This window comes from Odocoileus virginianus, chromosome 1 (genome assembly GCF_023699985.2).
Source record: "Odocoileus virginianus isolate 20LAN1187 ecotype Illinois chromosome 1, Ovbor_1.2, whole genome shotgun sequence".
Classification (NCBI taxonomy): Eukaryota; Metazoa; Chordata; class Mammalia; order Artiodactyla; family Cervidae; genus Odocoileus; species Odocoileus virginianus.
In genome coordinates this window covers 91,844,476-91,871,773 of record NC_069674.1, presented here as the reverse complement: position 1 = coordinate 91,871,773, position 27,298 = coordinate 91,844,476, and the positions used below count along the sequence as shown (strand labels likewise).

General features: G+C 36.2%; 2 protein-coding genes across 5 annotated transcripts in view; both read left to right on the top strand.

Moving 5' to 3' along the window:
- C1H7orf78 (chromosome 1 C7orf78 homolog) overlaps positions 1-27,298 on the top strand; it is a 62,847-nt gene that overhangs the window by 15,303 nt on the left and 20,246 nt on the right. For 3 of the 4 annotated variants that reach the window (XM_070470936.1, XM_070470933.1, XM_070470925.1), the window contains 2 exons: positions 11,226-11,346; positions 23,288-23,463. The gene's annotated coding sequence lies outside the window, so the exon portion shown is untranslated. The remainder of the gene's footprint in view (positions 1-11,225; positions 11,347-23,287; positions 23,464-27,298) is intronic. The other variant, XM_070470928.1, reaches the window with a different exon arrangement.
- LOC139036072 (taste receptor type 2 member 2-like) lies at positions 18,728-19,802 on the top strand. Its single transcript, XM_070470917.1, has one exon. The coding sequence runs from the start codon at positions 18,728-18,730 to the stop codon at positions 19,634-19,636; it is 909 nt and encodes a 302-aa protein (XP_070327018.1). The 3' UTR covers positions 19,637-19,802.

The window sequence follows — 27,298 nt, the reverse complement described above, 5'->3', positions numbered from 1 at the left end:
AGACAGAACTGAGGAAATTACACACTCCCCTGACACTACTAGCATTAGTAATGTAATGCTCAAAATTCTTCAAGCCAGGCTTCAGCAATATGTGAACCGTGAACTTCCAGATGTTCAAGCTAGTTTTTAGAAAAGGCAGAGGAAACAGAGATCAAATTGCCAACATCCACGGGGCCGTCAAAAAAGCAAGAGAGTTCCAGAAAAACATCTATTTCTGCTTTATTGACTATGCCAAAGCCTTTGACTGCGTGGATCACAATAAACTGTGAAAAATTCTTCAAGAGATGGGAATACCATGACCTGCCTCTTGAGAAACCTGTATGCAGGTCAGGAAGCAACAGTTAGAACTGGACATGGAACAACAGACTGGTTCCAAATAGGAAAAGGAGTATGTCAAGGCTGTATATTGTCACCCTGCTTATTTAACTTATATGCAGAGTACATAATGAGAAACGCTGGGCTGGAAGACGCACAAGCTGGAATCAAGATTGCTGGGAGAAAGATCAATAACCTCAGATATGCAGATGACACCACCCTTATGGCAGAAAGTGAAGAAGAACTAAAGAGCCTCTTGATGAAAGTGAAAGAGGAGAGTGAAAAAACTGGCTTAAAGCTCAACATTCAGAAAACTAAGATCATGGCATCTGGTCCCATCACTTCATGGCGAATAGATGGGGAAACAGTAGAAACAGTGTCAGACTTTATTTTTCTGGGCTCCAAAATCACTGCAGATGGTGACTGCAGTCATGAAATTAAAAGATGCTTACTCCTTGGAAGGAAAGTTATGACCAACCTAAACAGCATATTAAAAAGCAGAGACATTACTTTGCCAACAAAGGTCTACCTAGTCAAGGCTATGGTTTTTCCAGTAGTCATGTACAGATGTGAGAGTTGGACTATAAAGAAAGCTGAGCGCTGAAGAATTGATGGTTTTGAACTGTGGTGTTGGAGAAGACGCTTGAGAGTCCCTTGGACTGCAAGGATATCAAACCAGTCAGTCCTAAAGGAAACCAGTCCTGAATATTCATTGGGAGAACTGATGCTGAAGCTGAAACTCCAATACTTTGGCCACCTGATGTGAAGAGCTGACTCGTTATAAAAGACCCTGATGCTGGAAAAGATTGAGGGCAGGAGGAGAAGGGGACGACAGAGGATGAGATGGTTGAATGGCATCACCAAGTCAATGAACATGAGTTTGGGTGGACTCCGGAAGTTGGTGATGGACAGGGAGGCCTGGTGTACTGCGGTTCATGGGGTCACAAAGAGTTGGACACAGCTGAGCGACTGAACTGAACTGACACTACCATGAAAAAATGTCTAACTGCAACAGAGATCAAACTACCAACATCCGCTGGATTATCGAAAAAGCAAGAGAGTTCCAGAAAAGCATCTATTTCTGCTTTATTGACTATGCCAAAGTCTTTGACTGTGTGGATCACAATAAACTGTAGAAAATTCTTCAAAAGATGGCAGTACCAGACCACCTGACCCACCTCTTGAGAAACCTGTATGCAGGTCAGGAAGCAACAGTTAGAACTGGACGTGGAACAACAGACTGGTTCCAAATAGGCAGAGGAGTAGGTCAAGGCTGTATATTGACACCCTGCTTATTTAATTATATGCTGAATACATCATGAGAAATGCTGGGCTGGAAGAAGCACAAGATGAAATTAAGATTGCCGGGAGATATATCAATAACCTCAGATATGCAGATGACACCACCCTTATGGCAGAAAGTGAAGAGGAACTGAAAAGCCTCTTGATGAAAGTGAAAGAGGAGAGTGAAAAAGTTGGCTTAAAGCTCAACATTCAGAAAACTAAGAACATGGCATCAGGTCCCATCACTTCTTGGCAAATAGATGGGGAAACAGTGGAAACAATGGCTGACTTTATTTTTCTGGGCTCCAAAATCACTGCAGATGGTGACTGCAGCCATGAAATTAAAAGACGCTTACTCCTTGGAAGGGAAGTTATGACCAACCTACATAGCATATTAAAAAGCAGAGACGTTACTTTGCCAACAAAGATCCGTCTGGTCAAGGCTATGGTTTTTCTAGTGGCCATGAATGGATGTGGGAGTTGGACTAGAAAGCTGAGTGTGAAAAATTGATGCTTTTGAACTGTGATGTTGGAGAAGACTCTTGAGAGTCCCTTGGACTGCAAGGAGATCCAACCAGTCCATCCTAAAGGAGATCAGTCCTGGGTGTTCATTGGAAGGACTGATGCTGAAGCTGAAACTCCAATATTTTGGCCACCTCATGCGAAGGGTTGACTTACTGGAAAAGACCCTGATGCTTTGAGGGATTGGGGGCAGAAGGAGAAGGAGATGACAGAGGATGAGATGGCTGGATGGCATTACCAACTCTATGGATGTGAGTTTAAGTAAACTCCGGGAGTTTGTGATGGACAGGGAGGCCTGGTGTGCTGCGATTCATGGGGTCAGAAAGAGTCAGACACGACTGAGCGACTGAACTGAACATTTTTGATGAAAACTTTCTTTTTGAGGGCCAAGAAAGGAAATTTTAAGGGATTTAAATAAAGAAAAATTAGGCTGTCTCCCTGAAGGCTGACTGTGGTGACAGCATCAGGAATCAAGTTAGACAGTCATGACAAAGAAGTTGTTGGATTACCTCTTCTTTCCTAAAGATTCTCCTTTTGGATTTCATCTTTGTAAATTCCTTAAGGGACAGAACCAAGTTTTATGAGTTTATATAATCTGGGCCCTCTTTATTTTTAAAAAAAATATATAAAATTAGGCATACAAAACTGAGAAATATTTAGAGAGAAAAATTACAATCACAGTACTTTTATTAATAATTCCCTTACTTCTAAAATACATTTTCTTGCGTTTTTTGGATGATAGTTTTTGAGTGCCTCCTCACATAAAGCAATATTATAGCACTTAAGAAAGAATAGGAAGATAATTCAATACTTTAGCATAGGTGATTGGAATGTTTTTTATTCATAATAATCTAGAAAAAATTCTTTCAGTTTCACTGTTTACCACTAGTGCTATCACATAAAGTTGTAGGGTTGCTGTTTCCTTTGTTTGTAGGCTATAGAGCTAGGACAAATTTTTATAGACTAGCTTTTGAGTATGTTTATTTTTAGACCAATTTTTCATCCATTTCTACACTTTTAGTGTTAGATGTTGTTGGACATGTTTATACAGGTTCTGACTCAGGTGCTAGCATCCTTGTGACCTGATTTAGCAGAGAAGAAATCTGACTTCATGTTGGATCTGTCTCTTTAGCTCCAACCCTTGTGCTCTCTTGCCTGTGCTTGGTCAGGTTGGCTCTGCACCTCTCTAAAAGGATGTTGCTTATAACCTGAAATATGCATGATAGCCCATTCTTAAGGCTCTGACCTTTAAAAGTATAACACTTTCCATTCACAGAGAAAGTTGTAGAACAGTAAATAACAACTGTTTTGTTGGAGGTTTACAGCAAGATTGTAACCAAACCTACATGAACAGCTGAAAAACAAAGGATTCTGGCACCAAGAAGTTTGCAACAACCAGCCACACTCCCTCCTCTGGTAGTATAAAGAAGCCTGAATTTTAATTGGGATGGGAAGATCCCCTGAAGTAGCACATGGAAACCCACTCCAGTATTCTTGCCTGGAGAATCCCCATGGAAAGAGGTGCCTGGTGAGCCAAGTCCTTGGGGTCTCATAGAGTCAGACACAACTGAGAAATTAAGCACAGCACACAAGATGGTTCTTTGGGACACCAGTCCACCATCTTCTTGGTCTGCTGGCTTTCCAAATAAAGTTGCTGTTCCTTGCCCCAAAATCCTATTGATTGGCCTGTCATGTAGGAAGCAGTAGGAGTTTGGACTCCTGATAATGGCACCAGCCAAATTGGTATAATGGATGGTAGAAAGCCATTCCTACACAGAGACAGCTAGCTCTTATGTAACTATTCATGTAAGAGACTGTGAATCACATAACTATACCATATTAAACTTAATCTTAGTGCATCACCAACTCAGCTTGTTTTTAGACATATCTCACAATTGCTGCATCACTCCAATCCCACTTAAAATGAGGAAAGTACAAAGAAAACACTTTCACTTTCTTAACTTTCACAAAGAAAACAAAGGGAGGCCAGTCAGTAAATTTCAGATTAAATATTTTGCTTTTGCAAAAGTTACCCCAAAAAATGTGCTCAGACACATCGCTATGGTCCCTTACAAAGCCTTGGAAGTAAATAGCCAGTGGTAATAAGAGGCCCTAAAACTTCTGTTTCATTAGCTTTTGGTAAATCTACCTCTGCCTGAAAAGTTGTGTTTTATTTTTTCAAAAGCTGGTGTCCTGAAATTTCTCCCTCACCCAAAGTGGTTAATTCTTCACAGACATTGAGCTGTGTGACACTATGCATCTGTATAACTTTATGAACATTTGAGCAACTAAAGATATCTCTTTCCATACCAAATATTATTTAAGTATTTCAGCTCATTGGATTACTAAATTTAATAATGGATTTAAGTTATCACATTTACATTATAAGGGCAAATAATAAGAATAATAATATTTAACTCATCTATAGTAATGCTTCCCTATGTTTACATGGTATTTAACTTTTCAACATATATTTCCATAAAACACCATGGCTATTAACAAGATTCACTCTCAACAGTGAAAATCTGGGTAATACATGTAAATATGGATTAGTAAAAAGACCCATCATCTCACTTATTTACATAGAACAAAACCTGCATTTACCTACACTATGGTGATTTAATGTCAAAGCAGACGCAGCAGGAACTACAACCCCTCCGCCATGTAAATATGTGTCATTCTGTATATACAGACTACCTTGATAACAAAATAAAAATTAGATAAATTGGATTTAAAACCATAGTACATGATTTTATCTTTGTAAATATGCCATTTAAATAATTTTAAACATTATTTAATCTTTTTTATTACTTCACAGATTTAGTTATTTTATTATATAACCTATTTACTAATGTAAAAGTTAAAATAATATTTTTGCATTAGCTATGAAAGAACAATACAATAATTAATCATAAAAATATCTGTGTTTCAGTGATAAATTATGACCCAAAGATATCTAAGATGTATATTTTTGTCTGTCTATCCATATCCTAAAAATTATTACAACTAGAATGTTTTCAAAAATATATACATGAAATATGAAAAAGAGATTTCTTATAAACAAAGACACAAGAAGTATTCTGATTTTTAAGTGCAGTTCATCCCAATAGATCAATAATGTGTTATTTAATCAGATAACAGTCAGGAATCCAAATTAATTGGGGGCACAATAAATCCACTGTGTCACAATTCTTATTGAACATGATAAATATTCTGAATTTACATTATATGACACCAAAAAGCTGTTTTTATAATCAAATAGGGGGCATCATTATGTCTAGATGATTTCCTATGGAAAAAATTGAACCAAAAATGTATTCCCTAGAAGCCAGTCTTGGTTTTCATTGCTAATGCCTTTTTAAGGTAAAAATTGTTTTTTTCAATATACCAGACAAAATACTATAACCAAATCTCATTCAACTAAATTAATTAGTCTTACAAACTTACTTGAAATTAAAGTTAAACTTGAAAATAAGTAAATGCACTCCTGATCAAAGGAAGTTTGAACTGACCCACCACTGCTCTGAGGGCCCCCCTCGTGGCTCAGTGGAATCTAATAAATAAATGACCAAACATTTATCTCCATGCCATGTGTGTTAAAAACCAGTTGTTTTCAATGTCAGCTATTACAACCTTCCGAGACATATATCTTTTTTCCTTTAGGATAAGGACCTTAATCTGGGTATGTAACTCACTAATCAACCTCAGATTCTGTGAAACTTCTAAGAAAGTGGTTTATAGAGTTCATTAGTTCTAAGAATACAAAAGGTCTCAATACCTAATTGTCATCACTGGCATCTGCAATGTAAGAAAGTAAAAAACTATAATCCAAGAAAAATTCTTGGAGCCCTGAGAGATCATGAGTGTCTATATCCAACTGAATTTTCATGTTAACTTCACTTTCGTATTTACTTCACTCAACATAGATTTCCATTTTCCTTCATTGCAAACCAATCATATATCACAGAAAATACTTAAAGTGTTCAAAATTTTTCACTTACTATTTCTGAAAACTACTAAGCTCTCAGGATACATATTTTTCTTTCAGTCCCAAATTATTGTGTAACAAGAACAGTAATTTCTGTTCAAAGTAAATAAAAAAGGATCCCAAACTGGTTTACTCATTTTGTTATGCTTAACATAATAGGCTACTTGAAAAATAAGAAATGCTACTTTCTGTTTCTGTGTGGTATGTGTATCCTTTACTAAAGAAGAGCCTATATACATATATACTCTATGTTCATATTTTCAATGTAACTTTTCATCACTCTGTTGCCTACTTCCCAAAAGTCATTAATTTTCTCTTCATTTTCTTTTCAGCACATTGTTGGTATTCATTGATATTTAACTTGTTAAAACTGACAGTTTGGAAACTACCAGTATTTATAGGCAGGACTTAAGCTTTTATGATAATATTTTTAGAGATTCACTTTAAAAGCAAAAACTTCCTATGTTGCATTTTAATCTTCCTAATTAAAGAAGGTACTGCCTTCATTATGTATTGTTTTGTTTTGTTTTTCTTTGTTTGCTCTTCCTAAGTGAGTAAGACGCCTTTTACATTTTCTTCCCTCATGGGGCTAACTTTGGCTTCCCAATAGTTTGACATAGAATCTAGAGTTGTAATATATATATCTAAATTCTTAAGAAAATAAAAATATGTGTTTCATTGATATTTTCATTAAAAATTCAATCAGAATAGCCAGAATTGAGAGTACAAGTAGACAAAATCCTTTGTATATGAAAAACAGAGTAGTCTGTTGGACCTAGCAGGTTGTTATAAGCTAGTAATACCATCTTTCTCAGAAGATTTTGTTCATCAGACACTCATTTTCTGAATTACTTCATTTGAGATAAATAATTACAGCTGTAAAAAAAAGTTTTTGACTACATTGTAAGTCCTTTAAAAAAAGTTTAAATTTGAATGGTAATTTTGCCCTTCATAAAATATGTATGTACTGGATCCAAGAAAAAATACTATTAAAATTCAGATTTATTGGGAGAAAAAAATTTCCATTTTCCTTTTATCACATTGAATGATGTATGATTTTAATATTGTGAAATTATCTGAAGTCTGCTATATGAGAAGACTTATTAAAACCAATTGAAATAGCTTAGAGCATTTTATAATTTGTCTGTAACTTATTCATAAGTCCACTGCCTAGAATGAGTAGAAAATATTCAGATGGCTTAATTCAGTAAGTTCTTAATGTGAGATATTTCAAAAGACCAGCCTGAAAGTAGTTCTTATTAATAAAGTCCACAGAACAGTGAGACTATATTTGCAAATTTAAAAAAAAACAGATTTTTGCTATAAGCTTTATTGTTTACATAAGATGTTCAGTTCACTCAGTTTCTAGTGATGTATATGTAGGTGACTTTGCTGCCCCACCTAACATTTTCATTTGATCTGTATTCTGACTGACTAGCAACATGGTTTTCACCTAACAATGATAAACTATTGATTTAATATAGAAATTTAATGAAATCTTTAGATAAGTAAGAAATAACTTAAATACTAATTTGAAGGACCCTTACCCAAGGGATCAACATTGCAAGGAAATAAAGTGAATTCCATCTTTAAAAATAATCTCTATTCTCTCATAGAGATATTCACAAACAGTGAAATATGCCTAAGGGAATTGGATGAAACAATTGCTTACTTCATCAGTCTATAATGATCTAGGTAAACGTGACCCAAATAACCAAGAAGAGCCTAAACTCTTGGCAGAATATGTTACCACTCGTAAGGATCTCTCTCATACTTACCAGGAGATTTCCAATGTACTCTGGGCTCCATTTGTAGATGATGTATTAAAATATATCAAGGGAGATTAAAAAGTAAAATTCATAATACCTAAGTTAAAGTGTTCTTATTAGAAATGCTTTTAGAAATGATGCAAGAAGTTAGAAGTATATTATGATTTTAATTACAAATATAGAATTAAGGTTGCCTTTCTCTTTAGGAAAGTGTTTAAAACATAAAGATAAAAGAAGTTCCCTTTTACTTTAGTTTAAAAAAGGCAATAGATATACATAAGTGAGTCACAGAAGAGAAAAGTTAAGTGGGGCATGCTTATATATAAAAAAGTTCATATAAAAATTCAAATAAAAATCAAATGCCATTTTCTCTATCAAATTAGTACATTTTTATCAAATGTACTATCAAATGTAATTTGATCAAATTAGTACAAAAAGTCCATTTTTATATAAAAATCTGGGAGATGTATAGGAAACAGACTCTCATATTATGCTGATGGGATGAAAACAGATATAATTTCCCTGGAAACCATATAGCAAATACATGACATGAACTTAAAAATGGTCATATACTTTGGTCCACTCTTACATCCCCATCTAAGGAGGTAATTAGAAATGAAATTAAATGCAAAGATGTTCTGGTTAGTATTACTTATATTATCAAAAATTAGAAATAATTTAAGAATGGTTAATTATTGTTTGAATATACTATAAAATTTTAGTTACCTGTTGGAGGTTTGGAAGATCATTTTCCAATATAATGGGATGAAAAGTAATCTACAGCATCAATTAGTTGTCAATTAATGCTATATGTATCACATGAAACCCTTCTTATAATAAATGTATAGTCAATGTTTATAACAACCTCATTCTTTCCAAAAGAAAAACAGTATACAAGTATTCAAAGTTGTACAACTGTAATTCTAGACCTAGATTAATCATTTATCTATACAGTATTTGACAAAAGAAATGTAATGATAATAGGGTTTCCCTGGTGGATCAGCTGGTAAAGAATCCATCTACAATGCGGGAGACACCTGGATCCGATCCCTGGGTTGGGAAGATCCTATGCCGAGGTAAAGGCCTCCCACTCCAGTGTTCCAGTCTGGAGAATTCCATGGACTGTATAGTCCATGGGGTTGCAAAGAGCCAGACAAGACTGAGTGACTTTTACTCCACTTCACTTCATTTAATGATAATAGGGCTTCCGTTTTTAGAACTGTGCCCAGCCATCACTGAAGATTCTAGTATTGATTCAGGATGCTGCCAGCTAGAAAAAAAGTGTTCCCGTGATTTATGCCAAAATACTGAGAAGATTTATTCATGAATAATTTGTTGATGTCAGGGATCGCTTGGGAGCCAGAGCAAGGTAGAAAGGAACCTGATTTGGACTCTGGAAAGCAGTAGGACATGTTCATATCAGTTCACATGCTGATACCTGTTGAACTAAAGGATATCACAGGATATCACAGGTTTTGATGCTTATTTCTGAAGCTAAATGTGATGTCAATCCAAAATGTGTGACTACAGGGATAATACTTTAGATGCCAACAACCACATAATTAATAAAAATGGTAGAAAAAGAGACACTAGTCATAGACTCCGTTTTCATTTTTAAGGAAGAACTATGTAATAGAATCCATGGTTATATTGAATTACCTTTTTAACATCTATTCTTAAACTTCCCAGGAAAAATAGGCTCACTTTATAATTAGTCATACTTATTTGATTGGCTACTGCTAACATTTGACTGATTCTGATACAAAATGGTCATTGGTATGTTAATTTGTAAGGTTTACTGTGAATGAACATATACCCTTCCTTATTTAGAGACAGAACTGCTCTGACATAAATACATTAAAAGTCTCTCAAGAATTCCCCCCCTTTCTTCTACCTGTTACAAGTGATCACCAAATGTTAGAGAATCAGAACATATGCATTTAAAAGAAGCAACACGCATCTAGCCCAAATGAAAAATTCAATTCCAAAAATCCAGTCTTCAAAATTTAGAATCAACTGGTTAACTTGTTTCTAGAATCTTCCATTTCCAAGGGATAGAATCAGCAGAACAATCTAAATATAAGTACATATTGCTATACACATGTATGCAAATATACTGTGCATGTAATCTTGGAAGAGGAAACATTTCTCTCATATTCACTAGTTTCTGGATGTCACAGTCTTAAATATTTGTTGTTGCTGTTTAGTCACTAAGTTGCATCTGACTCTTTTGCAACTCCACAAACTGTAACCCTCCAGACTCCTCTGTCCATGGGATTTCCCGGGCAAGAATACTGGAGTGGGTTGCCATTTCCTTCTCCAGGGGATCGTCCCCATCCAGGGGCCAAACCCACATCTCCTGTGTTGGCAGGTGGGTTTTTTTTTTTTTTTTTTTTAACCGCTGAGCCACCATGGAAGCCCAGGCCTAAGTATACTAGCTTGATATTTCAGATTCAGAAGAAATAATGTCTCCTAGAAGTGTTGGCATTTTTATATGTGAATACCTTTTGGGGTAAAGCTCAATTTACATATACTGCTTAGTACATAATCTATTTTTTTCCTTTAGTTGGGACAAAAGGCCCACATGATTACATCCATATGTTAATCAAGGGAAGTTTGTGCTACCTTTTTTATCCACTGTAGATGGACTACTTCATATGACCTTCTGAAAGGCTCATATATTGCCACTTCAATTCATCAACAGCTCTGAAATGTCAGTGTCACCAAAATTGAACACAGAGCTTCTTATTTTCTATAAATGTTGTCTCCAGGTGACATCAGCTGTATCTCAGACAAGGAAAAATACTGTTTGATTAAGCTTTTGATATCTTTCTTAAACAAAGGGCATTTAAAAACAAAACAAAACCAAAGAACAGAAATTGATCTTGGATCATGAACAGCCCAAACTAACATACTGAAGAAGATAAATGATGGTATTCAAGTTTTAACTGATTAATGATTGGTTTCTAGCTGCTACAGATCTTTCCTTTTTAAGAATTTATCCTTGAGAAGATCAGGAAAATAGTAACAAATATGTCATTCTCCAACAAATTGCTACTGCTTTTCTTTTTGAGTCCAGAGCACCTCCAGAAATATAAAAGTATAGCAGGGTCTCATGTTGGAATAGGATGACTTCATATGTGAAATAGATATTGGAAAAATGAATATTAAAAAGACACTCAGAGAAAGCACAAATCACTGTCAAAATATCTAAACACTTTATTTAAATTTATTGAAACAATCTAGTCTTCAAAATGGGCTAATACCAACTTTACATGATTTATTTTTATTTTTTATTGTATATGTTGCAAACTATGATTTAGAGTTGTAGTCTTTTTGTATTTCAGAATATGAAACCTCTCAATAATGTAGAAAATGTGACTTAATCTGCCTGGAATGTATCCATTTGTGTATATGGAAATCAAAATATGTTTCTACCTTGATCATGGATTATCTGGTTAAATTTAGGTAAGTTATCTAATATCGCAAGATGTAGTTTCCTATCTCTATTTTAAAAAGAGGTAATTCTAACTTTTAAAATTATCAGAACAATTTAAAAATTAAATGAGCTTTTTGCACTCAATATTTTGGTAGAAAATGTATTATTTAACTTATATACCTCTTACTCTCTCATAAATTATTTTATAACATCTCAGTTTGGGAGAGTACACTTATTTTTATTACCATATTTTCTGCTGTCAGCTACTTTCCCTGGTTACATGTGTGTTACTAAGGAATATTATACATCTGAAGGTGGGCTACAGTCCATTTCAGGATGGAGATAGAATGCTTGTATCTTTTAACAGTACACCATTCTAATTACTTCTCTTTGACTTTTACACTAAGCCTTTCTTCTCTGGTCTGCTTCTATTATGTTATTTAACATTTACTCATTTCCAATGAAAAACTTAAAATGTCCCTTTCCCAAATTTACCTCTTATTCTATTTCTTAGATATATATACATCATATTCAACCAGTTCATAGCACTTATTTACATTTTGCATCTTTATGCAATTTTCAAAAGTATCACATCATTAATTTCCTGTTGGTTTAAGCTGTCTCATGGCACAGTGAAAGTTGAATTTTAGTCATGTGATAAGGAGATAGAGAAATCCTTAACTACACAGTCTTTGAGAAGCTGGGCTCTTCTCTGCCTCCACATTCACTGATTCTCTGAGATACTAATTATAATTTGCACATAGCAAGACCATCAAAATAGAATTGCAATGAACATTATGACTAGGCTAGGGTGGGGTAAGTTGAGGAGAGTTAGCTCAAAAACTGGATATTAATCCAGTATATTAATCAGTGAATCATTAAATCCTATTCTCTATCTGTGCTACATGGGGCATTGCTCATGCAGAGGCAGCTCAATTAATTCAGGATTCTGCAAGGAACTTTCCAACTTTGGGCAGAAAATGTTGACAAAATAAAAATTGTAGATAATTCATTTTTTCCCCCATACACTCATTTTCTCTTTTGAGAAAAAGTAAGCTCAGAAAATTGAAATTGCCTACACTAGTTCTGCCAGTTTTTACTCATTTGAACCTTGAATAAGTCACTTAATTTTTAGGATTTGAAAATATCCTTCTCTATAAAGTGTAGACTTTTGTGATGGTATCTGATTCCTGTCTTCTTCCAGTAAGGTTTTTCTGAATCCTAAGAAATTCTATACCATTCCAGAACTGAGAAGTGTCTCATCTTCCACAGAAAAATTCAGTAACGATACTTACTGAGAGCTTACTACTAGATTGCATTTGCTGTTTGCTGCCTTAGTCCCATGACATCCAGATGCAGTCAAATATGTTGATAGTCCAGGGTCTCTGTGGCTTTATCATTCCACTGTTGTGATCTTAAACAGATGGATTTTATTAAGTCTTCCCTACTAATGTATATGAGGAAGGAAAGGACTGTGACTGTTAAACTGTGATTCTCCAGGTGATTTAACATATATTTTCTGATGATTTTGGTGAAGCAAAGTATTCCAATCTGAATATGGTGTTGTGTTTTGGTCAATAATATGGGCTCTGGACAGAATTCAAATCCTTATTTACACTCTCCTGAAGTTTCAAGACTGAGACTTCACTGTGTTCATCAAACAATTCCATAGTTTCTCAGTAAGAATTAAATGAGAGTAAGTATTCCCCAACGGCTCAGCAGGTAAAGAATATGCCTGCAATGCAGGAGATGCAGCAGATGCGGGTTCAATCCCAGGGTCAGGAAGATCCCTGGAGGTGGAAATGGCAATCCACTCCAGTATTCTTGCCTGAAAAATCCTATGGACAGTGGAGAGCTGGTGGGTTACAGTCTAAAGGGTCACTGAGTTGAACATGACTGAGCATGCATACACTCATGTAGAATAATGCCTAGAATATATTTTAAAAATAAAATAAATGTTTGTCAGTTTTATGGCAAGTTAAATATTATTGTCAGATCTGAACACAGTTAGCAAATTTCCTTAAAATCTATTATTTAAATTGGAAGTCTGTTTTTTTCAGAGACTAACCTCCTGAGTGCAATATAACACATGGAGAAATTTTTGGCGGCTTGGATTATTAGCCTGATGCTCACCCAATTTGGATTCTTCTTCACTCACCTGATACTTAATATTATTCTGGAAACTTGGGGAAGGAATTCAGAGACTAAATTTTAAAATTTGTCTTCAAAATAAAAATCCACATAGACAACCCATTAGACTAGTAAAATCAATCCAACATAAAATAGAAACTACATTGAACATTGGAAGACATGAAGACATATTTCATAGACCCTAAAATATTGCTTCTCTAGTGAGTTGAGTTTGGTCTCAGCAAGCAAACAGTGCCCAAATGCTGCCAATGAGAGGCGTCAATGTGCTTGCTATAGAAATTCAGACATCTGTACAGTGAGAACCAAATAAACTTTTTCTCTGTGCATCGGAAACACCTGGTGGCAATAACAGTATTTAAAGTTTATCCGAATTTTAGAAGCTATTTATGAACATCATCTTAGAATCAAGTGACTCTTACCATACTGTTCAAAGCAAAAGCAAAGCAAGCAAACAAACAATAAGTTTCAGTTTGCAAGGTTCGTGTGAGCATTTAGAAGCATATGTATTTACTGGAAGGTGACTAAACTGAAATTCTCTTAATGAATCATAAATATCCAATGTCTCTTGGTAGATACTGTTACTTCTCTTTTCAAAGAAATCTATTTTTTTTTAGTAAAACTTTCAAAGATTGATTAATTTGAAAATTATCTTTCTCCATTTGACCACTGCCTTTCCAAGATCTATAAAGAAGCCTATAAATTACTAATTTCAACACTATCTCACTCGCTGTGAACTTTCCCCAGATCTAAGAAAGCTCTTCTCTAAAATTCTCCTTCCACAACAGGGTTCAGTAAGGGCACATGCAAAACAATTCACATATGACAGGAAAATCACAAATGCAAATACAAGCCAGCAAAAGGGTAGTTGAATGCCACTTACACTTTTAGAATAGTTCTTGGAATATCCAAGCTTTGTATTCAGTTAAGTAATGCAGTATTTAGAGAGGCAAATTAGAGCTGTAATCCAGGATTTAAAAATGAAATAAATTCTTTAACAAATTCATATAACCCACAAATCAGACTGCCAGATACACCTGTGAAAATGTGACAAATGCAAGGTTGCTTAAAACTAACTCAGCAAAAAATTTTAAAGCAGTTGGGCACTCAATAAGAATAGATTCTAGATTATAAATTACATCTTTATCTATTAAGTGTGATTCAAAAAACCTACCCATAAAATGTTCTATGTGATTTTATATTATCTTAAGATTTTATGTCTCTGTGGCAGATGTGCATTCTGAGATAGCTGTTATAAATATGCAATATTTTTAAAAAGAAGTTCTCTTTATAAATGTGATTACAATTATGCTTAATCATAATTACAAGAAATTAACCTTGATTACAATCAAATTTGTTAATTGTTTTGACTAAGAAGAGTTTCCATATATTGGCCCATATTTTACTACCCTAGTTTACTGTGGAAATTGAGAGAAATAACCAGAGAAAAGGGATAACAGGGAACGAAGAAGACAGTATGATTGTTGTCTCCCCAAATACCGGTTATTGTTGTGAAGATATCTGAAATATAAAAAATCCCCATTGCTGCCCTAGAATAGAATACATTTTGGCCATGTTCATATACCATCTCCATAATGCCTTCTCCATATCCTCAGAGAACAATGAACATCTGTTATAATAAAAAAAAATTACCCCAATAGTCACATTTTAGTTAACATTACTTAAGTTGTCATATAAGTGTTATCTGACTAATTAGGTGCATGCCAGATTATTGTACATCACTTAATTCAACAAGTTCATTCAGTGAAATACAATCATAACAAAATATTAATTAAAAAAAACTTTTTGTCAATGGAAGGCTATGATTGCTTGACTTTTTATTTTGACTAAGACCAGATTCCTTTGAGTTCTATAGTATTTGAAAACTCAGTTATCAGAAACTTTTAAATGCAGTCACTCAATAATTGTAACTGAGTCTCAGGTGACTTAGGACATCAAGTTATGAAATTTACAAATCCTGTTTCTTCTTCTTCATCCAAGAATCATGATTCTGGTCTAGAGTTTGGAGTTGAGAAGAAGCTTCTTCACCGGTACCTAGAATTGGGAATAGACCCTAGAGGTCATGTGTTGCATGCTTGCTCCATCATATCTGACTATATATGACCCCAGGGGCTATAGCCCCACCAGGCTCCCCTGTCCATGGGATCTCCCAGGCAAGAATACTGGTGGGTTGCCATTTCCTCTTCTAGGGGATCTTCCTGACCCACAGATTGAACTGGCATCTCCTGCATCTCCTGAATTAGCAGGTGGACACTTTACCACTGTGCCATCACCAGGCAAGGCAAATACTATTCACTGCACAGTCATGGTTTATAGACAAGAAAGATTACAAATTCAGACACTGAAGGGAAACTGCTGTATGGGTCACAAAACCAGCCTTTTAGAGGAGATAGAGATGGGACACATCTTACTACATTTTGGATATCTGTGCTGTTTAGAAGATGTGTGGGGAGGTCACTTGAAGGTGTCCAGGGAATGTCACTCAGGTGGCTCTGAAGGTGCATTTATGGCCTAGTAAAACCGTGAATGATGTGTACAGTGGGTGGCGAATCCAGTACTATGCTTTTTTTCATTTTCTATACTCTTATAATCTTATTTCTTATTGAAAGCATTTTAACTGTCTTAATAAAAATGTCAACAGAATCAGGGTTTTTTGTTTGTTTTTTTTTACTGAGGTTAATATGATAAGAAGACATTTAATAGTATTAATAAATAGTTACTGTATGTTGAGTACTTAGTATGACCTAGCCACTGAACTAAACAGTTTGAGCCCCATAACCAAGCAGTTATGAAGTAATACTGATTTGGGCCTCCCTAGTAGCTCAGACAGTAAACAATCCACCTGCAGTGCAGGAGACCTGGGTTAGATCCCTGGATTGGGAAGATCCCCTGGAGGAGGACATGGCAACCCACTCCAGTATCTTGCCTGGAGAATCCCCATGGACAGAGGAGCCTGGTGGGCTACAGTCCATGGGGTCACAGAGAGTCAGACATGACTAAGCACAGAACAGTTCAGTTCAGTTTGGTCTCTCAGTCGTGTCTGACTCTCTGCGACCCCATGAACTACAGCATGCCAGGCTTCCCTGTCCATCACCAACTGCCGGAGCTTGCTCAAACTCACGTTCATCAAGCCAGTGATGCCATCCAGCCACCCCATCCTCTGTCGTCCTCTCCTCCTGCCCTCAATCCCTCCCAGCATCGGGGTCTTTTCCACTGAGTTGGCTCCTCCCGTCAGGTGGGCCTCAGCATCAGTCCTTCCAATGAATATTCAGGACTGATTTCCTTTAGGATTAACTGGTTTGATCTCCTTGCAGTCCAAAGGACTCAGGAGTCTTCTCCAGCACCACAGTTCAAACCATCAATTCTTTTGGCCCTCAGCTTTCTTTATGGTCCAACTCTCACATTCATACATGAGTACTGGAAAAACCACAGCTTTAACTAGACAAACTTTTGTTGGCAACATAATGTCTCTGCTTTTTAATATGCTGTCTAGTTTGGTCATAGCTTTTCTTCCAAGAAGCAGACATCTTTTAATTTCATGGCTGTAGTCACCATCTGCAGTGATTTTGGAGCCCAAGAAAATAAAGTCTGTCACTGTTTCCATTGTTTCCCCATCCATTTGCCATGAAATGATTGGACCAGATGCCATGATCTTTGTTTTTTAAGTTGAGTTTTAAGCCAGTTTTTTCACTCTCCTCTTTCACTTTCTTCAAGAGGCCCTTTAGTTCCTCTTCGCTTTCTGCCATAAGGGTGGTGTCATCTGCGTATCTGAGGTTATTGATATTTCTCCAACAATCTTGATTCCAGCTTGTGCTTCATCCAGCCTGGCATTTCGCATGATGTACTCTGCATGTAAGTTAAATAAGCAGGGTGACAGTAGACAACCTTGACATACTCCTTTCTCAATTTGGAACCATTCTGTTGTTCTGTGTCTAACTGTTCCATGTCCATGTTCCAGTTCTAACTGAAGAACTATGAACAGAGGTTTATGATATTGTACAGGAGGCAGTGATCAAAGACCATCCCGTCCCCAAGAAAAAGAAATGCAAAAAGGCAAAATGGTTGGCTGAGGAGGCCTTACAAATAGCTGAGAAAAAAAGAGAAGTTAAAGGCAAAGAAGAAAATGAAAGATAAACCCAGCTGAATGTAGAGTTCCAAAGAATAGCAAGGAGAGATAAGAAAGCCTTCCTCAGTGATCAATGCAAAGAAATAGAGGAAAACAATAGAATAGGAAAGACTAGAGATCTCTTCAAGAAAATTAGAGATACCAAGGGAAAATTTCATTCAAAGATGGACACAATAAAGGACAGAAACAGTATGGACCTAACAGAAGCAAAAGCACAGCCCAGTGATGGTCTATTTACACTTTATATGTGCTGTAACTAAAGTTCGACAAGGTTATATGACATCTCTGTAAAACGGGAGAAAAATCATTTTAACATTTATGTGATTACACTTTCTGCTGTTGGCTTTAAGTTTCTGTACCATCTATCTTTTGAAATGATGATCTTCAGCATGAGCACATAAGTGTGTGAATAAATTACACACTACTTTTATCACTGGGGTTTGCTGACTGACCCTTAGGTCAGAGGTTTACCAAGAAGACTGAAAATATGAGAAATCATTTAGGGTAATGAAGGATTCTTATACAAAGTTAAGTCCCAGGAAATGATGTTTAATTCTGGAGAAAAAATTATTTGCCTTTTGGAGGGCTGGGGTGGGGTGGGGGAGGGTCAGGAAGAATTCATTTAAAGTGTCTTAGAACGAGTATTAACAGGGAAAAAGTGTACTGAAGAAAGAGCCACATCTCAGAGTGGATACTTGTGCCAATAATAAGAAATTGTTGTCTGTCGCATTTGGAAAAAATGAAAAGAAAACAGTAGTAACCTAAATAAAGCATTTATAATCAGATTTTGTATATAATTGAGTAATTGTGAGAACTGAATAATGTCAACATGACAGTTTTTGCTAGGATGTGATTGGAATACTTTACCACCATTCAAATCTTTGGATTTGCATTCCAACCATTTCGAATGAAGGGCATCAGATTTAAAAAATACTCCCTCTGATTCTCTTCCTTAAGGAAGAAGTCTAGTGTAGACTCTAGATCCACTCTACTTATGACCCAGGAGTTGGCAGAGGGTCGCATTTCTCAATGCTGTATGCTTCTGTCTGCGAGACCATCTGGAGGAGGTGTGGAACACTGTCCACAAGGACAAGCTAAGATTTGTGGTAGGAAACATGATCTCTTTGTCAGTTATTCCTCATGTTATCATCATGTCAGCAGAATTTATCACAGGGGTTACAGTAAATGGATTTCTTATAATCATCAACTGTAATGAATTGGTCAAAAGCAGAAAGCTAATACCAGTGCAACTCCTGTTCGTATGTATAGGGTTGTCTAGATTTGGTCTACAGACGGTGTTAATGCTACAAGGTTTTTTCTCAGTGTTCTTTCCACTCTTTTATAGCACACAAATTTATGGTCCACCGATGCTGTTTTTTTGGATGTTTTTCAGCTCTGTCAGTCTCTGGTTTGCCACCTGTCTCTCTCTATTTTACTGCCTCAAGGTAACAGGCTTCACCCAGTCCTCTTTCCTTTGGCTGAAAGTCAGGATCTCAAAGTTAATGCCTTGGCTGCTTCTGGGAAGCCTGCTGACCTCTGTGAACATTGCAGCCCTGTGTGTCAAGGTGGATTACCCTAGAGTTGTGGATATTGATGTCCTCGGGAATGCCACAGCTAAGAGGACTAAGCTCAAGACAAAGCAAATTAATGAAGTTCTTCTCGTCAACTTGGCTTTAATATTTCCTCTGACCATATTTGTAATGTGCACTGTTATATTATTCATTTCTCTCTACAAGCACACTCATCAGATGCAAAATGGACCTCTTGGTTTTAGAAACACCAGGATTGAAGCCCATATTAATGCATTAAGAACAGTGATAACATTCTTTTGCTTCTTTATTTCTTACTTTGGTGCCTTCATGGCAAATATGACATTCAGTATTCCTTATGGAAGTCATTGCTTCTTTGTGGTGAAGGATATTATGGCAGCATATCCCTCTGGCCATTCAGTTATAATGATTTGGAGTAATTCTAAGTTCCAGCAACCAATCAGGAGACTTTTCTGCCTCAGAAGGAGTCAATGAAGAGGAGGATCAATGTAAAATATTTTGTACTTCCTAATCATGGATTCAATGGACTTGTGTTTTATTTTTGTTTACTTATGTGTTTTGTGTGTTCTCTCTCTCTCTCTCCACTGAAAGCACTGATTTTAATGTTGGATGAATGTCTCTTTTTCTAGGGCCTGTGTACTTAAAAAATATTATGACAGTAACATATAAATAACTAGTATTTACTTGCATTGGAATACCAGTTATGTTAGAAATTTAAAAAAATACTAAGTTTTCATTTCACTGACCAAAGTAATTCTGTTACCTGTCTTCTGGTTTATATAATCAACATCACATTGAGTTAGTCTAAGACTTGGAACAATATAATAATTTGGTTATTTGATCACACATAGCTATTTTCCAAAGAGTATAACTTAAAATAATTATACTAATTTATGCTACTTATAATAATGATAATTTAGTGTAATTATTTTAAAATGCAAATTATATGTTGAAAGTGTATGTATGTCAGGGCAATGTACTTAGATACACAGGTTAATGTCTTATTTTGCTAGATATACAGATTAAAGTCTTCTTTTGCTAGATATACTTTTGAATTTAGTTACTAGCTCAGGTTGGTAAATGATAAGGTCAAATAGAGCTGGCATATAGATACACAGTGCAATTGAACAAATATTTTTTACAAGTTAAATAAACATTTTTTAATCCCTTAAAGTGTGAAAGTCATGCCCAAATTGGATGTGAGGGAGGTTGCTGAAAATGAAGTTCTAGCATGATACCATTCTGCTGGTGTTTTAATTTCCCTCCAACTGGGAATCTTGTCTGAGGTATGGCTGTTGCAAATGACTTGATGATCTAAGGTTAAAGCTCTGAAATCTATTGCTAGATTTGAATTGATTCTCCTCTTTTAAAATGGTAAATTGGGTTGCTTTGGGGAAGAAAATATTTTTTGTAATATCTTACATCTCAGAATATCTGTTTGAATCTGTGACATCCTCATTGGCTTTTAAACAAACAAAAAAGTCTAGGTAGTCATTTTAATTGTAAATAAATTGTAATTTAAATGGACTAAAAGTTGCCAGGGTAAGGGAAAAAAACTAGATATATTTGTGGGTATATGCATATGTATGTGTGAAGTCTTTTTTTACTTTACAAAATATTTCCACCCACAATTGCTTATTTCATTTTCAGAACATTTTGTAAAGGAGGCAATAGAATAATCTCAATTTTACAGTTGAGAAACTAAGGTTTGGAGAGGTTGCTATATACACCTAAGTCCACTCAACTACACTCCAGTGCCATAACTGGAACTCAAACCTGGTCCTTCTGTCACTAAAGTGAGAACACGCTCTGTTTAGTTTTCTTTCCATTATTCTTTGTAGGCAACTTTAGGTTCTGAAAGTCGTGATAAGAAGTGACACTCAACGTATGACCTATGACATCCTATGACCTTTCTTCATTATGTCCTAGAAAGATAATTTTTTAAAAATTTCATAAATGTCTGAAGTATTCTATTATTTGGTCAAGTTATTTGTTTTCTATTTCCTCTCATATTTGGTTTCCTAACAGCCTGAGTGAGCTATACATAGGTGCCCCAACTTACATTTTTATATCATTTGACTCTTATGTGGCAGGGAAACGGCTGTAGCAGTCTCACTTTTATAGGTCAGGTGGTACTAAACTCTTTGCTGGGAAAACTATTAACTATGTTTACATCTTGAGTTTTGGATAACTGTGTAACTGGAACCTACCCTTCAGATTATAAAACAGACCTACACACTTTTGCATCACACCCCCCTGGTCTCCTAGGCCAAACTGAAAGTGTCTCATGCTTTCATGAGACAAAGGCCAAACTCATGCTAGTGTCTAAATTACCCAGGGAATTGTGGCATATATTTCCATAGTGATGTGTAATCAGTAGGCCATTTATATCCTCTACTATGCTCATCTATTTCTTTTATTTAAAAAATAATTTTAGTAATTGTTTATTAAATTGTAAAATAATACACAATATAAAAATATGGAAAAGGCAGAGGAATTTCCTGTCAGTCCGGTGATTAGGACTCCATGCATTCACTGCTGAGGGCCCAAGTCTGATCCCTGGCCAGGGAGCTAAGATCCTACAAGTCATGTGTCACGGTCAAAAAAAAAACAAAACATTTGGGAATATACAGAAATATTAGAAGTGAACCTGATACAATCACAGGTAAAATTTTCATATACATTCTTTGGGGGTTTGAAATACATAGACATATAGATATATGTAAGTATATATGTGTAGGTGGTGCTAGTGGTAAAGAACCCTCCTACCAATGCAGGAGATGTAAGAGACATGGGTGTGATCCCTAGGTAGGGAAAAATACCCTGGAGGAGGGCAAGGCAACCCACTCCAGTATTCTTGCCTGGAGAAGCCCATGGACAGAGGAGTCTGGTGGGCTACAGTCCATAGGTCACAAAGAGTTGGACACGACTGAAGCAACTTAGCACAGCACAGCATAATTTTTTATATTATGAGGTACCTGCTATATGCATACTTTATATTCAATGCTACCTTTGATGTAAATTATATGTGTGAAATTTTACATATTTTTAACAGCTTAATAACATTTTATTGTATGGTTGTAACTTTCATCACCGACTCGATGGACATGAGTTTGAGTAAGCTCTGGGAGTTGGTGATGGACAGAGAGGCCTGGCGTGCTGCAATTCATGGGGTCGCCAAGAGTCGGACACGACTGAGCGACTGAACTTTGTTTTTAATCACTTTTCTATAATTAACCTGTCTCCATTAACAAAGAGAACTATAGAGTTGAAAACAATGTTTATATTATTGAGGGGGGAAAAAAACTCACCCAAACAAAACAAAACACATAAAATGTGAAATAGAAGTTTACAATCATAAGAGGAGAATCTTATTAATAATATTTATACATGAGTAACCAGATTGGTACTAATGCCTTGAAAATATCTGGCATGGGAATCTCTTGGCATGGGGCCTGTTGGCATGGGAAACTTTTGTGATGATGCTGTGGGCTTGGAATCCCTTGGAATGGGTTTCAGGCTGGGAATATTTTAGAAAGAGGCTGTGTCATTGCAAGCATTCTAAGACTTCATAAAATCTGTAAAAAAGGCAGGGGGGATTTTAGTAGTTAGTAATTAATTTTCTCTTCCACAATTGTCTTTTTTGTGTATATTATTTCAGGGATCCTTGCAACCTGATAGAGAATATTGTTATCTATGTTAAAGATGAGGAAATCTAACTTGAAAATACAATAGAATTGGTGTAGAATTATCTAGACTTCAGTCTCACTTTCTAAATCTAACTTTCATATTTTTTTTTCCTACAGTTAATTGTACATCAAAGTCACCTGGGAAGCATTTTTTAATTGTATATTCCCAGGCTTATCTTAAGACATGCTGAATACAGTCTCTGGAGATGGAACCCAAAAAATCAAAATACATAATAAACCTCCCCAGGAAATTCTGATACAACTTTTTATGTGACTCATTGCACCACAGCATATCAGTGCTATTGATTGGAGCCTATTCATGTCAAAATAAAGTCTTTTCTAGGAGAAACTTAATGGCATTTAAATAGTACTATTATCCATTACAAAACATTCAAGTTTTAACTCACCCTTTTATTTATATTCTTTTGGTTCATAGGAACTGATTTATATTTTGATTATCTAATGTTGCAACATATGGAATGCATGTGGAATGATAAAGAAGAAATACTATCATGGAAATCCAAAAACAGAAGCCATCGCTGGCTAGTCAAAGGCAGCTCCATAGTGCCCAATATCCATAATTTCTGGAACCTTCTCTAGTGCTCCATGGTTGTGAGTCAGCTCTCTCTCCCTATCTATTTTCCTTCTCTCACTAGAGACAATCATTCTCTACCTTCTATGTGTATCCTTTCTCTACCATAGTTTTCTCCTTAGATAACACCAACCTCAGTGTAATAACATGTCAATTTTTGCAAATCCTTCAGTGAGCAGTCATGTCAAATTCAAACCTTTACCAAGCAATTCCAAGCATAAAAGAGACAGCTACCAATTCACAATAGTTCTCAAAATCTTTAATGAATCTGTTCTTTAGATACAATAGCTTATTCTCAAATTCCCGCTTTACCAAACTTATCACACAATATTAGAAGTTGGAGGCAAAGGAAGAATCAAAATCCTCCTCTTCCACCAAAAAACAGAATTACATGTTTCCAGATAAATTTCGTGAAAATGTAAACAATCTGGCTTGGATTAGCTCACCTAAGGGTTTTCGAAGACTTTTATATTTGCAAGTGTCTTTTATCTTTTCTAGTGTAATGTAACTGTCAACCTAGTTATTTACCTTTTACAGAGAAATAGCCTTACGGCCAATTAGTTGTGTGCTGAAATGGTTTGAGGCAAAGATGTTTAGTGCAAAAATACAGAACAGTACTTTTTTAGGACTTAGGTAAGGCAAGGGGTACCCATAGATTCCACAAAGACTTTTCATGTCACTGGGAGTGGAAGTTTGAAATCTGCAAATAAAAGTTTGGCTTTTCTTCACAATATGTTCTAGATAATGTTGTATCCAAGACTTCTTATTATAGATGGGTGAGGTCTTTGCTGTATAAAACCACAAATACACTATTCAGGAAATAAGCCGATACTGAAAGGTGCAGAGGTTTTTATGTTTCCATCTCTTGGGCAAGTCACAGCTGATTCAAACCAAAAACATGAATTTGAGGATATTGATATTTATTCTGTTTCTTCTGGCTTCTCCCTTAGTGGTCACAGCCCTCTCTTCCTCTGATTAACACTATAGAATTTATATTTAATTAATCAGTAAAAAGTTTTAGTTTTAGCTATTAGTTAAGTAGAGAGAACACTTTCACTAGTTAAGCCCCGATATCTTGTGCCTCTTCTGTGTGACACTGCTTAAATAGTAAATCTTTTGAAAGTTAAAAGCTTCCTCCTCACATACACACACATATCTATTCAATCTCCTAAAAGAATAAGAATTACAAAATTTTATTAAGAACTGCTTTCCTTTTATTAAGCAAGCTTCCTAATTTTTACTAAAGGTTAGATAGGGAAATTACCAATAAGTTATGCAAAAGTAATTTCAGGATGAAGGATGCATCCAGTGTTTTTTTGGTGTTTTTTGTTTTTTTAAATTGGGGTTATGACTATGTTACTCATAGTAATAGTAACACGAAACATTGATTTGCTATCAGAAGGGAGAACTCTGATAATAGCATGAATTAATTGTGTTAGTTACTTGACCTCTGATCATGGAGTAAAGAGAGAAGGTCAGTTTCAATAAGGGGGTAAGTTCTAAAAATTGAACTCTCTGGTTGCTTGACTTGGATGGAATGAATCTCATTTGAGAGCCAGTAAGGGATGGAATGAGAAAAAGGGCAGGAAATAAAGGTATATCATATCAACTTTGCAATTTTTTTCTAGGGCTCTGCTGTGATTCTTTCAAGTTTAAGTTTGCATTTTCAGAGGCCCTTAGTTTTTGCAACATGTTTTGCTACATAATTTAAAAACTTGCTAAGTCTATCCTTACATCCCTTTAAAAAAAAATCTTGCTTCCCCATTATGGTCCATTATAGTTTTTTCAATACCTAGTTTCACAGAAATAAAATGATCAAATATTTTTCTTTAAATCATCTTAAAATCACTGATAGATTTTTGTTTTGCTTATTATCATTATTAATTTTTTTTGTTGTTGTTGTTGCACTGTGTGGCTTGCATTATCTTAATTCCCCAATGAGGGATTGAACCTGTGCCCTTAGCAGCAAAAGCACTGAATTCTAACCACTGGACCACTGGAGAATTCCCTAGTTTTGCTTTTTAAATGTACATTAAGTTTTCTATAGCTCTATCAGTGTTCCAACACTTGCACTGTAGTGTGTTAAAGCTTCTATAATAATTTCAGTCATAAATTAAGTCTATGGCTCTATGCTCAGGTTAATGGTGACCTCCAAGAGGGTTAACACCAAAGGGGACCTTCTCAGACAGCTGCCGCCAGTCCACCTATCCCTGCAGTGAGCCCCTGCTGACTCACACCTCCACAGGAGACCCTCCAACACTGGCAGCTTTGGTTCAGTTTCCTGTGGAATAACTGCTCCTTTCCTCTGTCTTGGTATGCACAAAATTTTCTTTGTGCTCTCCAAGACTGGAGTCTCTGTTTCCCCCAGTCCTGTGAAAGTCTGGTAATCAAATCCCACTGGCCCTCAAGGTCAGATTTCCTGGGAATTCCCAGTTCCTTTGTTGGATCCCCAGGCTGGGAAGCCTGATGTGGGGTTTTGAAACTTCACAACAGTGGGAGAACTTCTTTTGTATTAATGTTCTCCAGGTTGTGGGTCACCCACTCAGCAGGTATGGGATTTGATTTTATTGTGATTGTACCTCTCCTACCATCTGGCTGCAGCTTCTTCTTTGTCTCTGGACATGGGGTATCTTTTTTGGTAGGTTCCGAAGTCCTCCTGTCGATAGTTGTTCAACAGCTAGTTACGGTTTTGGTGCTCTTGCAGGAGGAGATGAGCGCACGTTCTTCTACTCCACCATCTTGAACTGGAAGCCTGTAGATTATTATCCTTAAGTACATTTTGTACTGTTTTGAAATTGGACAAACAGAACTGTTGGAAGAGTGTGTAATTTCCTTGGTTTTGTCTTGCTGCAATGAAGATTTGAAATAGCGGACCAGTGTAACATCTTGATTATAGCTCAGAGTTTTATTCGATAAACAAAGAATAGTACACCCTTGAGGCATGAGGGCAGGCCAACTGCAAAGGAGAGGAGCCAACCAGTCTTGGCTTGCTCTTTTTATATGTTTTGTCTCCTCCCCTCTGAGCCTGCCCCAAGCAAATTAGGTCTAGCCTGGAATTGGGGGTGTTCATTTCACCTGAGGTTCTCACTCTGGTCCATAGATTTTTCCTTTGTTACCTTTCTGCGGGCTTTTCCCTTTCTTTGTCTTCTAACCCCACCATTTTGGACTCCTTTTTCCAATTCTAACTAACAGAACTAAAATTTTTTATCAGTACTTTGAGAAAAGAAGTAAATTATACTTGAGTTTACAAATGATGAACAGTGTTAGTATTTTTAATTGGCATAAAAGAGAGTAAACAATTATTCTAGAATGCTATGAAGGGTAGCAGCTAATGAGGTGGTAAAACAATAATTATCAGCCACTGCAGGATGACGAAAGGACACCAGTATATGAAATGGGAGTGAAGGAAGGCAGCAAGAGGCTGAAGGTGAGAAGAGACAGAAAGAGGTGAGAAGACAATGCTCTTGGAAGTAGTCCATCTGCCCGCTGAGGTTTCAGTCTCCTGCTATAAAGGACACCAAAAAGGGAGCCCGGAAGTGGCACGAGGGAACCAAGCAGCTGATCAGGTGGCTAAGAGAGCAGCCTTACAGAACCATGACCTAATCGGGGTTGTCACCTTAGTTCCACAGACTAATTTGCCAGAAACTGCTTCATATACTGAAGGTGAGGCTCTTAAAGCTGAGAGTGAGGGCTTTCAAGGAGATAATATGGGTGGTTACAAAAGGAGAGACTCCTTTTTCTGCCTGGGAACCTCCAGTGGAAGTTGTTTAACTCCTTACCTGCCACCACTCATTTAGGAAAAAAGGCCCTCCATAGATTACTAGAAAGATCCTTCAAAGGAACAGGCCTCCAGAT

Coding starts and splice junctions, on each gene's coding strand:
- LOC139036072 (XM_070470917.1), top strand. CDS start 18,728: ATGATCTCTTTGTCAGTTATTCCTCATGTTATCATCATGTCAGCAGAA.